This window comes from Ixodes scapularis, unplaced genomic scaffold, assembly GCF_016920785.2.
Source record: "Ixodes scapularis isolate PalLabHiFi unplaced genomic scaffold, ASM1692078v2 PGA_scaffold3__209_contigs__length_174095766, whole genome shotgun sequence".
Lineage (NCBI taxonomy): Eukaryota > Metazoa > Arthropoda > Arachnida > Ixodida > Ixodidae > Ixodes > Ixodes scapularis.
The window spans coordinates 4824587-4840254 of NW_024609868.1; the positions used below are offsets into that span (position 1 = coordinate 4824587).

A 15668-nucleotide genomic window follows, 5' to 3' on the forward strand; every position below is an offset into this window, starting at 1 on the left:
GTGAGCTAAATGGTTGCAAAAATACAGCTGTCATCTGCTAACGCAAGCAGAGAATAGTGGTCTGTCTGCGACGAAAGTGGAAGGTGGCATTTTGGAGCTAATTGGGAAGCACACGACTTGACGGTTACACCTGCTCGACCTCGAGGATTTTTCAAAGACAGACACTGTGAATGCTACCCACGTTGATGTTGCCAGTATTGACTAGAGGCAGTCCGTGGGCCTTTAAGCCTCGACTTACAATCTATCTAAGCTACCTCGTGTGAAATGCTCTGAAATAGCGGTCACCCTTTTCTAGAAACTCATAAAAACAGCAAAAAGTGAAAAAGCTCAGGCAGTTCTGTATGCACAAACTTCCACTCTTCAGATTAAACGATGCATGTTTTATACAGTGTAGCTGAACAGGGGAGAAAGTACAGATATTTACAATCCAAAAACTGCACTTGTATAACAGAACAGCTTCCAGTAGTCCTCTACCTACTTAAGTCGCATAAAAGTATAGAACATGCGTTATATAAAAATATAAAACCTAAATTGGCGGTACTTTGGCTCGGTCATTTCCGGCCTATGAGGGCGGCACTGGGAGACCCCCATGCACAGTCTGCCGCAGAGTCACTTCTTCAGCAGCATGGGAGAGCTGGTCAGGTGCAGCAGGCTGAGCGCCGAGGGAGGGGTGTACACAATCCGTCGACGCTTTCTGCAGCTGGGAGTCGTCCCCGGCTCCTGCGAGGGGGTGGCACCGTGCGGACGCTGCTCAGTCTGGCGCTCACCCTTGACCGGACTGGCCTGGGACAGCAAGAACAGCTGTTGCGGACTAAGGCCAGTCTCCTTGGACTTGCTTCGGGTGAAGCGCGTTGTCAGCTTCGTCAGGACGGGAGATGTGACAACACCTCGCGAAGAATCTCCGTTCGTCTCGGTGTCGCCGCTCCGAGAACCCCGGATGGTGCCATTCGGGAGATTCTGTCGAAGGCACTCTTCGGTGTCTGGCTCCTTGCGGGGAGAAGAGTCGACGAGCTGTTCAAAGAGACGCCTTGGAGCTTCGGGTTCGGCCCCCGGCAACTTAAGACACGGTTTCTTCGAGGCCGGGGAGTCCTCTCGAGGCTTCTCGAGTGGAGAGTGCGTCACCGAAGGCGAGCCAAGCAACCTCTTGGACACCCTCCTCCGTGGGGTGACGCTGCCCCGCCGACCAGGAGCGCCTTGTGGAGACTCTCCGAGGACAACGACGCCGGAAAAGAGGACGGCCTTTGCAGGAGTCCTCTCGCAACTGCTTATCGAGAGGTGGCCCTCGGGAGAGGAGAAGAGACTCTCGGAACCGTTCCACCTGGGGGGGGTCTCCTGGGAGAAAGGTGCCCTGGAGGGTGGCACCCGCTTCGGAGTTGCAGCAGCCCTCTCTGGAGTTCTTCCAACTAACTTAGAAGGAGACGGGAAGCTGAAGACATCCTCGGTGGCTTTTGGCACCCTCTTTTCCGGCGTCTCCTCCACGACCGGCACGGTAACAACAATACGCGACCTGCGACGCAACAGTTCTTGCCGACGCTGGACGAGCCTCCGCCCCTGCCGACTGGTCGGTGTTTCCGGAACGAATGTGGTCTTGAGTACTCTGCGCTGGCCCAGCTGTGGAGAGCCCGTCGTCGCCGTAAAGAGGTCTCGACGAACGCGGCCAGGCTCCGACTTTTTTGGAGACGTCCTGACTGGCTTTGTGTCGAGCCGCCTGCACTTGGGAACTTTCGGGACGACGATCTGGCGTTTCGAGAGGGAGGTGGATGAAGAGGGCTGGGAAAGGTCAACTCGCGCGAGGGACCTGTTGTCAGCCGCATCGCGAAGCGTCTGGGAGTTGAAGGACGACGGAATGCTCGACAGGAAGGAGTCTTGCGACGCCGCAGAAGTGGGCCCGTCGAGCCGTCCGAAGTCTCCTTCTGAGCCGAGCAGCGAGCCCCCGTCGTCCGAGAAGAGGGGCACGCTCAGCTCGTCTCCGACCTCCACGAGGACGTCCCGCAGGGTGGCCAGGTAAGTGTCTCTCACGATACCCCTGAGGAACTCGCTGGCGACGGACGGGCTGTGGACGAAGGACAGTGTGCGCAGCAGCGAGGTCACCCTCTCGACGCACGCACCAGTTGGACCGAAGCTCACCTCTTCTTCCAGCGCGAGCAGCGCCTGCAGCTGGTATTCGCGGAGACGGCGCCGCTGACTCGCGTCGTCCCCGGAGCCGCCATATTTTTCGGCGATCTGGGGGCAACCGAGCACAAAGTGTGTCCGCAGCAGCTCACAAACAGACGATTGTTTCCCGTTGCTCCGTGGCTGGGACTCCACGAAACGCTTGATGACACTGACAATGTTCTGCGCACATGTGAGCAAGGACGTAGAAAAGCCGGAGTCCAACGCACCAGAGTATGACTCTTTCAGGTGTGCCAAGAGCTGCTCCCGGTCGGCGTAGCTCGTGCCTCGTGGCGCCCTGGGGGAGCTGCGGGATCCCTGGGCGCACGCTGGCTTCTCCCGGCGGCCCGAAGCCCTCCGTGCGTCTGCGTAGCTGTGGGCCAGGATGTCGGCCGACCTGCCGCCGGGCTTGAGGGAGGCGCCGAGGCTCTTCCGTGCCGCCGGTCTGGGCGTCTGCTGGGACAGCCGCTCGCTCTGCGGTATGGCTGCATCATCCTTCGTGCCTCCCACAGACCCGAGCCTGTAGCTACGCCGCAGCCTTTTCAGCATCTCTCCACACTGCTCGTCCGTATCGTGTTGGTCCGAGCCTGGGAATGGGTTCACGGAAGACGGAGCCACGTACCAGCGCTCCAGCGCAGCCGCCCTGAAGGGAGGCCAACGCGATGAGCCGTCGCCAGTCATTGTTCTTTGCGGGCACCACTCAAATGGATCAGTGGAAGGCAACGGGCACCGGTCGGAATCGTCGCCGTCCGCTGGGGCCCGGGGTGAGCGCCTTTCAGTGTGCTGCTCGCCGAAGGCCAGGGGTTCGGTCACAACCTGGAGGCAGAAGGCGGAGCCGAAGAGCGGCGAGAGAAACGCGTACTGCTTTGCGGGCAGGTCGGACACCAGCTCTACGAAAAGGACCTCCCTTTGGCGCTGCAGGCAGTTCAGAATCCCCCGGAGACGCGCCGAGTCGTCGGCACCGGCGGCAGCGCTTCCGTCGGGGCAGCGGAACACTTGCACCCTCCGAGAACTCAGGGCACGCGCACCGGCGCACGCTCGAGTCCTGGCGAGGATCCGGACCTCCTTCCAGCGGGCGCGCGGTTCGGGCAGTGGGTCGTCCGGGCAGAAGAGTGCCGAGCCGACCCGTTCTTGGCCGAGCGTAACGGCAGCGGCGGCGAAGAGCGGCGGGTGCTGCTGGCCCCGCGAACCCCCCTTGAGGCACAGGTCGGCGATCGCCGAGAAGGGCGCGCAGTCGGCTCCGGCTCTGACTAGAGCTTCGAGCGGAACTGCGTCGCCGCCCAGGCAACGCAGGGCACTCTGGATGAGGGCGTGTGCGCCGTCCTGGGGCTCTAGACCGGTGTCGATCCACAGCAGCTTGGCCGCCAGCGAGTCCACCAAGAGCCGCCGCACCTGGGCTGGCACCATCACCTCGGCGACGTCGCTCCCGTCCAGCTGGGAGGCGTCTTTCTTGCCCAGGAAGAAGGCTACTTCGTCCTGGGACCGCGGGCACCGCGACAGGTTGAAGATGTAGTTGCCCCCGCTGCAGGCGTTCTCGCGGTCCCCGGTGCCGCCCCTTTTGCGCTTCCTGCGCTTCACCGGCGAGGCCATGCTCGGGGCATCCCACGGAAACTCGGACGCAACCTGGGTGAGGGCCGTCCGGAGGATGGCGCACGGCGGGTCCCGATCTCCGACGGCGCGCTGCCCCGCACGGCCCATGGCTTGGCAGGCGCTCCGGTAGCGCTCCAAGCGCTGCGCCAGCTCTTCCTCGAACTCCTCGAAGTGGTCGAGGTTGAACTCCCGGAACGGCCGCCTGTCCATCCGCTGCCGCGTCAGGCCGCTGCTGCTGTAGAACTTGTAGCCCCATCGGGTCCTTTCCCTGCCGAAGTGCGTGAGGAGCTTGAGGCAGCCGTACCTCACGGCATTCACGGCCTGCTGGTAATCGCCGACGGCGGGTTCGTCTTCATAGGTGTAGAAGGAGGCAACGTCGATGGCGAAGACGACCTGGGTCGACTCGGACATAATCTCAGGCGATGAGGCTGCGTCGACTGCATCGCAAAACGAGCGGAATTTCGTACCAGCAACCGTTTGAAGGGAGATTTTAAAGGCGGCACACTGGGGCACTAAGTCAAAGTAGCCATCATAAAATCATAAAAGCGTGATGTGAACGGCGATGGGAATGCTGTTCCTGCGATGGGTCGACGTATGGACGAATGTCGGAATCACTGTCGTCGGAATACGTGTCCGAGTTTGAAGAAATAACACTATTAAAAGGCTTAAGTTTTATTATCAGTGCTTCAAACAAAAATGAAACGTCTTCGAACTGAGCGGAATTGCGCACAGCACCATGTGAGAGCCACATGCACCAACGAGTGCACACATGCGCAACATGCGTTTGCGCTGTTTTTTTTCACTGACTAGTTGTTCAGGCCCGTGGTTCAGGCTCTTCAGTTTCAGACATCATTCGTCGCTAATGCACGAGTGCAATTTTACATAAACAAAGTAAACAAACCAAACAAGCCAAGCAGATCGCCGAGGACCAGCGGAAGCGCCGCTAGCGCCAGGCAACGCTGGTGCCAGGGGCCGAGATGCGCCATGATCGCTCTATTTCTGCTTGAATTACAAATTAATCTGAACCGGACGGGCGATCTTGGCGCTTTCGCGACGGCGCACAAAAATAACCGCGACTGATTCCGATTTATTTTCGGGGGGTTATTGACAATGAAGCACAATTCCTCTGAGCCCGCAGTTTCGGATGCCAAGCGAGGGTGGGCAAGGAACCTCGAGAGGCAAGTGACTGCTGCCGCTATTAGGCCTAGGCTCTAGTCAGCCTTTTCTCTTGACACTGCGCAAATCTGGGGGACGAAGCGAACCAGTGAACTGCGTGCGCCTTGTCGGCATGTGCGGCGTCGAGTGGAGCGACAAGCTGGTCGTGGATCTCGTGGGCGTCGGGCCGAGATGTGCTTGGTAGGGCGTCTGACGGCGCGGACTGTTGCATGTCGCTGTCGAAAGCCCCACCGGACTTCGTAGCGGGTTGCCACACGGTAGGCGGGTTTGATTTCCTTTGCGTATCAAGTCGATCGGCAGTAGTAGTCGAGACTTGTGCAAGCCGGAGATGAAGAAGTTATTCTCGCGCTTCGAGAGGATCGACCAGGGCGCAGCTAGAGAAGCCAACAACTTCGTCGGCAAAGTTTTCACCGTGGGACGGACGACAGTCACGGTGGAGGACGTGATAGCCGAAGGTGAGTGCTTCCTCCAGCACCCTTCGTGGTCGCCGTCGCGACTGCTGGCAGAGCGCCCTTGGCCCCTCGAACCTCTCCAGGTGTCCCCGTTGGGCTCGAGTCCCCCTTCCCCTGACCGAACGCGGCCCGACCGCAGGCTGTTTTCTAGCTCGCGACTTCCCGCAGTGAGCTTGTCCGAGTGCAAGCGCTAGGTTATCGCGGGAGAAAATGGAGAGTAAAGAAGAGAGCCGTCCGAAGGCTGTCCTGACGGCGTCAGTTCTGTGTCGTTCAACGCGCGCTGTCGGTACTAAGAGTCAACATGGGTGGCCGCCCGGAAAGCGGAGTCGCGGCACGTCTGGACGGCTCTGGGGCACTTTGCCCTGGGCGCACGCGACGCCGGGTGCGAACCGCGGCACTTGGAGGAGCGTACGGTCGCTGCCTGCTCTCGTATCTCGTAACCTTGCCTTTTTGCTCGAGAGATTATATGCCGTCAACGCAGGTATCTGATTCGTAGAGATTTCTTGTTACAGGTTGCGTTTTAGGGCATTGATCGTTGCTCTTCGAAGACGCCCATGGAAGGTTTCTCACATCACACAGTGGCTACGATTACCCCATAGAGGTGATAGTTGATAGATTGGACAGGAGCATTGCACAAGCGCTCGGTTTCAGCTGGTGACAACCAAAACCTGTACGAGCATTTGGGGTGGTGGGTCTTGTCCAACCGCTGCAATGATGGCAGTAGTTGAATCCTTACCATGTCCGAAACTGCACATAGCTGTGATAAGCATAGGCGGCATATTATTGGTACCAAATCGCGTGGCTACCTGTTCTGGTCACGAGTTGGAACGAAAATATGTTTCGTTTCTCTCTATTTTTTTATGGCTGACCTTGCATGTAGGGGAAAGCTAATGCGCATTTCATTTGTTGTAAACATCAACGAATAATTCTAACCAGTATTCACTCAAACTACAAAACTTGTAGTTTGAGTATTCACTCAAATTACAAAACTTGAAGTTTGAACAAATCTCTTAACGTGTCTGTGGTTATGTAGGTAAAATTTGTAAGCCTAGCAAAACCACCTGCATGTGCATGCAACACATGAGCCGCCAGCTGAGACTCCATGCTTGCAGTTGTGTACAGATTAGTGCGCAACATTAAAAACACTGGCCAGGTGGCATGAGCTATCACCCGATCATAACGTTGAGCAGTATCCGTCCATCTATTCATTAATCTGCCTGTTCATACCTTTCTTGGGCCTACTGCGAGCTTCTTCACACGTTCAATGACTTCATACAGAGCCAGGCATGTTGGAGACTCGTTTCATATGTAACTTACGTAGCTTCACTATACTATTCTTCACCTCAAGAAAAAGGGAAATTTTGTGCACTGTTCATACACTGTGCAAAGTAGTTCTTACAAGATTTGGTTGTCGGAGGAAGAAGCTATGCTTTTGGCGTTTAACGCATATCTAATCTAAAATGCATCCCTGTATATCTCAATTCTCAACATAAAGGAGAAAATTTGTAACGCTTCCGAGGAGCCAAACTTTTTTTTTATTACGATTCTTGAGGTAAAAACAAATATAGTTGTCCAACTTTTCTTTTTTTTTTTTTTTTGGTCTGATTTGCCTTAAAATTGTCTAGACACACCAACAAACATAGCTGAATTCCCCAAATATTAGGTCAAAATATGTTCTGGTTTTTTTTGTGAAGTTATTAAATTTTGGTTCTTACCCTTTTTTTTTTAATCTGAAAGTCTCTACGGGCAAGAGTGATGCCAGCAGCAGCCATAGGTTCACTGATTGGGAAGTGGAATTTGTTCCCACCTGATCACATGGAGTTTAATGGTGTCAAATGAAAGCTTTGGAAGCTCGCGCAGCAGCCCGGAACAAATGCGTGGCACGCTACTTTCTAGACAGCGTGCTTGACCTGCGGACCCGCCCACCAGTGGCGTCTTGGCACTAAAAAGTGTGAGAATATTGGAACACGAATTTTGGCATCGACTTCAATTGTCGATTTCACTACGACTATTCTGAATTTAGAAATGCTAAATAGCGAGCCAGAAAGAGTAAGGGGTCCTCAGAAAACGTTAGGTTGGGCAGCTACTGAAGTCGCCGGTGAGCCTCATAAAGGGATACTTTAACAAAATTTGGAATATACCTGTCGTGTTCAGAAATAAAACAGAATATGATCCACAATATCGTAAATGACCATCGCACATTTGTATTGTGAGCCTGATGGTTGTATTAGTCATTATAAACTGCCCATTCTGGCAAGCGCTCGGAGAGTAGCCAGCTGAGAGCACGTCACATCCGGCGCAATCGTGACATAGTTTGTCTCGGGATGAGAAAAACTGCGGCTAGGCTGACGTCGTCAGCTTGCCCTAGTTGTTTTAGCCACCAAAGTGGTCGAAGCACGCCAGCAGTCGGGCCACCGCAACTAACCGTAAATCTGCTTTTGTGTGGGGTTAATCTTTTATAATCTTGTAGAGGGAGAATATTGACGTTTGGGGCACGCAAAAGAGAGTCCAGTTGAGTGGGAAGTTCCTCCCTCCCCTCTTCTCTTGTGCTGGCCGTAGACCTGCCGGGAAGAGTCAGGTTCAAAGGCATTGCCGACGCTTAGGTCAAACCTAGGCGTCGGCAATGAGTTGCTGGGAGACCTTCTGCTTGGTCGACACTTTGGTCACGGCCTCTCGGCCAGACCCTGACGTAGGCAAAGGCGGCGCTGCGGTTCCTGCGACGCGCCTCCAACCGGTGTGTTTGTTCTAAAAAGTGGTCCCTCGATTTCTGCTTAATGATGTTGTAAAAGCGTCACGCCGTTGCCGCCAGTGACCCCAGCGGCATCACGGAAGCGGTGGTGGATGTGGTGGACCTTCGTTCTGCTGCAGGTCGCCCTCCATCTTGATGGTCCATGGAAGCCTTGGCAGCCAGAATCTGTCACGTCGCGACAACAACACTCACATTCTCTCTTTTTTTTTTTTTTACTTTTATGCTTAATTGCTAGAATCGCAACATTCGACAGCACGGCACTGCAGTTTTTGTGACGTCATTTGTTTTCACTTCGGGGACCACTTTAGATGCGTTGGTGCAATAGGGCGCCAAACACGCCACGTGGAGACTCGTTCCACGTACCATAATGGCACTGGCAAGTCTGCCGCTGCCTCGTCTCAACGTGAGTGCATGTCGTTTCTCCTTCCACCCCCAGGTGGATTTGCGATAGTGTTCCTGGTGAAGGGCCCCAATGGAGTCCGCTATGCCCTCAAACGAATGTTCGTCAACGAGGAGCACGGCCTCACCGTCTGCAAGCGGGAGATTCAGATAGCGGTACGTACCTTTCCTCCTTTCGTGCTCTTCGTCGAATGAGGAGGAGCGTTCGTCTGGGATTCTGCCTTTCCGGTTCGATTCAAACAAATGCCGTAAATATGCTCCGTTACGTTACATATTTTAGGAAGAAAGCTCGGATGTCTGGCATTCTGGCCCAAAAAGGGTGCCCGCTATTTATATCCAAAATGTCTCTTGCCGACCTCCAGCTTTTTGTGTCCTGAAGCAACTTCCTGGCACGCATCTTAACAGAAAGTGAGACTAGTGTTGAATAACTGGTCTACAATCAGAAAGGAATTTGGGAACAAGGTGATTGTTGGAGTCTGCAGCCAGGGGTTTGGGAGGCTCCCAGTGGTGAGAGGTGGCCCTTCCCATTTCAGAGCAACCTGAGTGGCCACAAGAACATCATTGGCTTCGTGGACTCGGTCATCAACCATGTCGGCGGGGGTGTCTACGAGGTCCTCATGCTGATGCACTACTACAAAGGTCTCTGTCGTCCCTCGACGCCTTTCTGTCACCCTTGATCATGGGGGTCCGATTTTGGTCACCGCGAGACCTAATTTGCCTTTCGCTATGCGAGTGAAAATAGCACTCGTGGACGGTTCGTCTGCTAATGCGAGCGAACAATGCTGTTCGTCTGCTACGAAGGTTATTTGCTGATGTAAACAAACCAAGAAAACACCACATCCATCAGCCAACAGACCGTGAAAAAATGTTGATAGTCTGCTATGAACTGAGCACCGCAGCGAAGGGAGGTTGGATGCAGGCTCAAATTGTGATTGTTTGCTTTTTCATGTTGAAAGCCAATGACAGCCCTCGCTTCGTTTGCAAATCCGATGTTATTCTGCGGCCATACATAAGCTAACATCAACCAGTGGATGGAGTAGAAAGGACAAGCACATCAGAGGTCGTGAGACTTCCAATGTGATATGTAAGGTGGCGAGATGTTCTTAACAAGGTATTGGCTCATTGTAACTTTTTGAATGAGTGAAAATTGTCTTATTAGTTGATAATGTGCAAGCTGTGGTGTCATGTCTAGTCAGCAGCTGAAAATGCTGTTGGTCTCACCTTGACCAAAATCAGACTCCAGGTTCCTTGTTTGTGTTTAGATGTTCTTCAGAAGCGCCTTTATCTACCCTGTCCAATGCAGGACCCGAAGCTGTAATGGCAGCACTGTGCAACTTTTCTGTGTGGCAAAAACTGAATATCTTGGAGGGCATAGGGCAGGCAATGCAGAATCGATCGCAAGAAATTGACCTGTGTTCATGTCACCTTCGATTTGCCGAGTTGAGAATGCCCGACTAGTTTTAACACAGAATGTGTTATAAGGCTGGACCAAACCATATCCGGTTTGGTGCCAGCAACGGAAGTCGACATGCCAACGCAGCACGTGTCTTCTCACTAATTGGACACCAGTGCCAGCCGTACCTCTTTTTCGAATGCCGCCATGTTACTTCCGACGAAGGTAAAACATGCGTGTTTAGACATACGTACGGCATCACCCTGCTTTGTGAAACGAGCACACTCCGGGCTTCCCCAGGGAAAGGGTGCAAAAGAAAAGCGATAGAAAGGCAACAGGTTGAGTTATTTACGAGTGTTTGGTTCTCTTTTGCCACGAGCTGATGCCAGGGCTGTGCTCGGTGTCGCCACATTTCAATTGTTTTGTTTTCCGCACGCTCCGTCCACTGCATCTCGCTTTCCAACAGGCTCTGAGAAAGTGGCGTTCACACAAGATGACACCCACAAGTAAGACAACCGCAATGCGCCGACACACTTACCTCGAACGACACAGGGCTACTTTGCGCCATCAAGTGTCTACATGTGTACACAGTTTCACCACACTAACACATCACATTCTGTGTCACCACAGCCTCTGCCACGCTAGTACGGCAAAGGGTTAACTTTTTCTTATTTTGCTTTTGTTGCCACTCTTAAAGCAGGAATGTTTCAGATCCCGTGATAGTTATTGATGACTTTTTGAAAGGATCTCGAGGGAGGCGAGACCCTTTCCAAGAGGGTCTAACCTATCGATCTAAGGGGTGAGCAAAATCCAAGCAACCTCAGAGGTTGCCAGAGGCCCCAGTGTGAGTTCTGGAGAGGTAGTACAATAAGCAGAAAGAAGCGGAAATTTTCAAAATTAGTGTGCGGCGTTGTGCCCCTCGCAGAAGTGTGCTGGGAGTGCAGCCGGACTCTTAGCATTTGATATGCCCTATGAATTGACTCCAGCTTTCCTATCTTGGCCTGCTGCTTATCTTGCACCAGATAGAGGAGATGATAGGCTCCAAATGAGGGGGTGCTACCGAGCAGAGAGGATGAAAAAAAAGCGTCAATTTCTATTCTTCGCACTACTTCCTTGATATGCTCGACATCTAAGAATAGGTTTCGAAAAATGGCTTGGCAGTATCCAGAATGTTTTTTATGGGCTCCAACTAGAATACATCTAATTAAACATTCTACAGTAATGTCTAATTAGACCTAATAGTGGCCCAACGCTCTGCGTGCTCAGTGTAGCTACGCTCGTTGCTTGCTGGGCCAGTTGAGTGTTTGAGTACTGACCCCCTCCGCAACAACAAAGGGGAAAAAATGATTTTTTTTTATGTAGTAAATCAGACTTTTTTAATTTAAATTAGATATATTCCATCTAAATACAATTATTTTTATTTAAATCACTATCTAGAAAATACTGTGATTCTTTACCACTAGATGTATTTTTCAACGTGGCAGATTGATAAATCAATTCATTTAATCACTGCTAACAATGAGGAAGAGAATAATTACTGCGGATGTAAAGTACAGTTTAGGATTACCGTAATGTTTTATTGCTGTATTTCCTGCCATACCAGGACAAAAACAGTTGAAATTTTTGGTTAATTATAAATCTTTATTTTTTTTTACTTTTGACTCGATTGAAGTAGGACATTACTTTTTTTGTGATGAATGAAGTGTGAGGTAAAAATCAAGCTCGCGCTCAGATTTTCTCCAAAGAGTGCTTGTTTTTTCTCATGTTCAGTTCAATATGTCTTTCTCGCTCGGTGATCCTTTCATTTAAATACTAAACAAATACATATAGAAAGCACTGAACGTAAAATAAACGGTAAATATGAAATGTTCTCGAGTTTATTTCTGAAGGAAAGGTTCGATTTAAATCATCATATTAAAACTGGTCTGATTTAGATCATGATTTAAAATACCAATCGTACTGATCTTTATTCGCCACCCTGTGCAAAAAACAGTTTGTAGACTCTCATCTGATGTGTGTTTCTTTTACGATGCTCCTGTCACGCTGGTCGTGCAAAAACTCTCCGCAGACATATATGAAGCGTATGGTGCGTGTCAGGCACATAGCCAGGGGGGGGAACATGGGGCCCGGGCCCCCCCGAAATCTTCCATTTTGCTGGGACCTCCTCTCCCCCCCTACAGCATTTTGTCATGGGCGGGCCCCCCCAAAACAAAATCCTGGCTACGTGCCTGGTGCGTGTAGGACGTACGAGCAGCGTGGCTTAAAGTTGGCGTCTCTGGCAGGGCACGTGCTGCAGTTGATGAACGACAAGCTGCACACAGGATTCTCGGAGGCAGAGGTGCTCAAGATCTTCTGCGACGTCTGCGAGGCAGTGTCGCGCCTGCACCACTGTCAGACGCCCATCGTGCACAGGGACCTCAAGGTGGGCTCCCAGTTTATTTGTCTGTTTCGGGACCAGAGACATTACAGAAGGGGGCAAGTTACGCGAGTAAAGCATAGTAAACAAAAAAATAGTAGTTGGGGCTCTTCACAAAAAAAAAAGTTTGCAACTGCTGCCCGAAAATGTTCCGGCTGCAGTGAGCCTTTTATCAATATCTGTAATCTTATTTTCAATTGATTCCCAACTTTTTATTATCATTTATGGTACCGATTAAGCCTGACTAATCCTTGTCTATTTTTGCGGTAGGGTTAACAGCTTGCAACGTTTCAGACATTTTGTTGAACTGTTCTTTTTAATGCCTCGGTCGTTGGTCCAGGCTTTTGGGACCATGTATAAGAAAGACCTGGATATACCTTAATGTTTTTTAAGAGGAAAATTACTCAGCCAAGAACATCAAAGCGGTGACCGCACGAAGATATCGCATTCCTGGGCGTAAAAACAACGCACGTTTTAGTAACTTACATTAATTTCTTTCTTTTTTTTTGGGGGGGTAACCACACGTACGATTTGAACGAGCCGCATCGCGACGCTGTTCCTACGCCCGAACGTCAAAGCGCTGACCGCACGAAGATAACGCACTCCTGGGCATAAAAACAACAATAACACGTTTTAGTTACTTACATTAATTTTTTTGGGGGGGGGGGGGGGGTTAACCAAATGTACGGTTTGAACGAGCTGCATCGCGACGCTGTTCCTTTGCCCACTGAAAGCTTCAGGCTCGCTCCAGCCGTCTGACGACTAGGGAACACGTGCTCGTGCGGACTTGGGGTCCCGCTCGTGGCGATTGGCCCTCGCCAGCTCGTTTGTGCCCTCGTTTTTCTCAGATTGGCTCCTCTTGTTCTGTGTCCCAGGTGGAGAATATCCTCATCAGCGATTCTGGGAACTATGTGCTGTGCGACTTCGGGAGCGCCACAGCCAAGAACCTGAATCCACAGGCCCAAGGGGTGGCGGCTGTCGAAGAGGAAATTCTCAAGTGAGGCCGCACGCCACCTCAAGTTCTCCGGGTGCTGTGGTTGTGGGCTTGTTTAAGAGATGCTGAGGCTGTTTTCGGAGATTCATTATAAGGTCATGGCAAGTAGGAGAGGTGTCTCGGGGACTACTTCTAAAGGGCGTAGGATCAGACGGCACTCAGTTGTTTCGGACGGGAGGGTAACCTCTCAGTCAGCCTCATTAGTAGTTTATTTACAGGGGCGTGAATAACAGTGAGGTGACACCCTGTAGTGCATCAGTATGGTGAATGTATGTCAGTAGAGTGAATTGGTAAATAGAGCTATTGCTAAATTACCCGAGCATCAAGGAGGATGCAGGGAATGGTGTTCCACGTGCCGCGCGTGCTGGCGTCTGCAGTAGTAACTATTCTAAAGCAAAAGCCTAAAATAAATGGCATCTTGCATGCACGTTCGTCATCGCTTTATTTTGGTTATTTACTTTGAATCCTTTATACGGGGAAGGCGTGCACGTGTGGTGTGTGGAACACCATTCCCTGCATTCTTGTTTATGCTTCGGTAATTTAGCAATAGGTCTATTAGGTTAGCCTTGAACACTGCTACAATATTGACCATGTTCTAATGGACAATATCAGTCTTGCAAATGTTTCTTATGTTTATTTTTACTCTGTGAATATTTTTTTTTTTTTTTTCATTTTTGGTGCTTTTGGATTTTTCACTTAATCTTCATAATAATGTATTAGTGATTGCCTCCAGACCATTCATTTCACGCGAGAAATTAAAGGGGCGCTGCAACAATTTTTGTACTTTGCGCAAATACCGCTTGAAACGGATCCCTGACGTTAATGAACTATGAAACACTCGTTCGTTTTTCACCCCACGCAATAGAAGTTTGAGAAAAAAAAATTAAAGAAAAACGAGCACCGTTCACCCCCTCAACTTGCAGTCAGTACAAGCGGTCACGTGATCTGGAGCCGATTATATGCCGCCAATATTGATCATAGCCACATGCTGGGGTTGGCAAAGCACAGGGCATGCGCTGAGTTCTAGACATTGTTATGGCTCGGCTATTGTCGTCGTTGCAGCGATTGGACATGGGCCACTACCCGAATGCATGTTGAGGCATCGATTGTCACGAGCCCAGATCGAATGCGGACGCAGTCTTCGCGTCCACTGTGTGAGCAGCATTTGAATATCGTCACAGCTGGGATCGCAAAGCTCGATGACGCATTCCCGGGGATCGTACTGTTGCCATTGTTCCCACAGCTCCATCATCAAATTTCGCGAAGGGGCAAAAGGCGGCTTTAAAAGGAGAGACTGAAAGAAAAGCTCCGCTTTCATCCTTTGAATTCCGCCGCGACGAAGACGCCTCTTGGTCAGTGGTGTTGCATTTGAGTATTCTTGGGTTCCACTAGTGCCAGGAAGCTGGTGTAGAGTAAGAAATATTTCTACCCAATGTCGTTGCACAGCCCCTTTAATTATTTGGTGAGACAAGCTCGCTAACCCAGGTCTGCCTATCTGTGGAGCGAGCAATAAAATAAAATCCTCAAAGAGGAGCCTTTTGCTGTTAAAGAGGTGCGTCGGCGGAAGTTTCTATCAAAGAGAGGGAAAGTGCATCTTTTTGCTGCTCTGAAGCTTCCCGTCAGTTGCGTAGGAGACGAAAAGGACAACTTTGTTGCAGGTACACCACGCTGGCTTACCGTGCTCCCGAGATGGTGGAATTGTACAGCGGGAAACTCATCACCACCAAGGCAGACATTTGGGTGAGCTTGGAAAGCTGATTTGCAACGGGCGGTGGGCCATGTGCGAGGGCCATAGCTGCCTTCGAACCTTCTGGTCCACAGCCAGCTGCCTTTTTTTTTGCAATATCTGTACCATAAGCAGTGATTCCACCCCGCCAAATGCGGCATTTTGTGCCAGACGGAATTTAATAAACCACCCTGATAAAAATCTGCCATATTGCGCCAAATTGTGTGGCTGGTTGAATTAGGCAGCGACTTGCGCCACCTAGCCATGGCAAAGTGAACGACACCTATAGTCGGTGGCAGTTCAAGAGTGAAGTGGAAGCTTCTCCCACCCCTTTCCACTTCAGCGGAGCGAACGGTAGAGAGGAGGTCGCCTCCTCCAGCATTCACTCCACTAAAGTGGAAACGGGTGGGAGGAGCTTCTACTTTGTCCTCGACCTGTCTCCGACTATAGTGGCTGTGTTGTCAACCGGGGCAGGTGCTTCTTTTCGAGGCAAATGCGAACCTTTCCAAGTACATGACTAAGCTGGCAGGCATCGAAGAAAAGCTGCAGAAGCTTTAAGGGCGGGCCTTCAATAGGTTCTTTGTGTTCAAAATAAAAAATGCAGAGTAAGTTGCATCAACAG

The 15668-nt window shown here is 51.2% G+C and overlaps 2 protein-coding genes across 3 annotated transcripts in view; one reads left to right on the plus strand and one right to left on the minus strand.

Moving 5' to 3' along the window:
* Window positions 1-359: 359 nt before the first annotated feature.
* LOC115324437 (treslin-like) lies at window positions 360-4293 on the minus strand. The gene has a single exon (XM_029985056.4). It carries the CDS (start codon window positions 4150-4152, stop codon window positions 610-612), a length of 3543 nt encoding a protein of 1180 aa, XP_029840916.2. The 5' UTR covers window positions 4153-4293; the 3' UTR covers window positions 360-609.
* A 361-nt stretch (window positions 4294-4654) lies between these two features.
* The window catches only part of LOC8043175 (AP2-associated protein kinase 1), a 54012-nt gene continuing 42998 nt past the window's right edge, over window positions 4655-15668 (plus strand). For both annotated transcript variants that reach the window (XM_029985053.3, XM_029985054.3), the window contains exons 1-6: window positions 4655-5372; window positions 8555-8673; window positions 9051-9156; window positions 12193-12332; window positions 13202-13323; window positions 14979-15060. In XM_029985053.3, coding sequence (XP_029840913.2) covers window positions 5246-5372; window positions 8555-8673; window positions 9051-9156; window positions 12193-12332; window positions 13202-13323; window positions 14979-15060 — 696 coding nt within the window. In that variant the 5' untranslated portion in view covers window positions 4655-5245. The remainder of the gene's footprint in view (window positions 5373-8554; window positions 8674-9050; window positions 9157-12192; window positions 12333-13201; window positions 13324-14978; window positions 15061-15668) is intronic.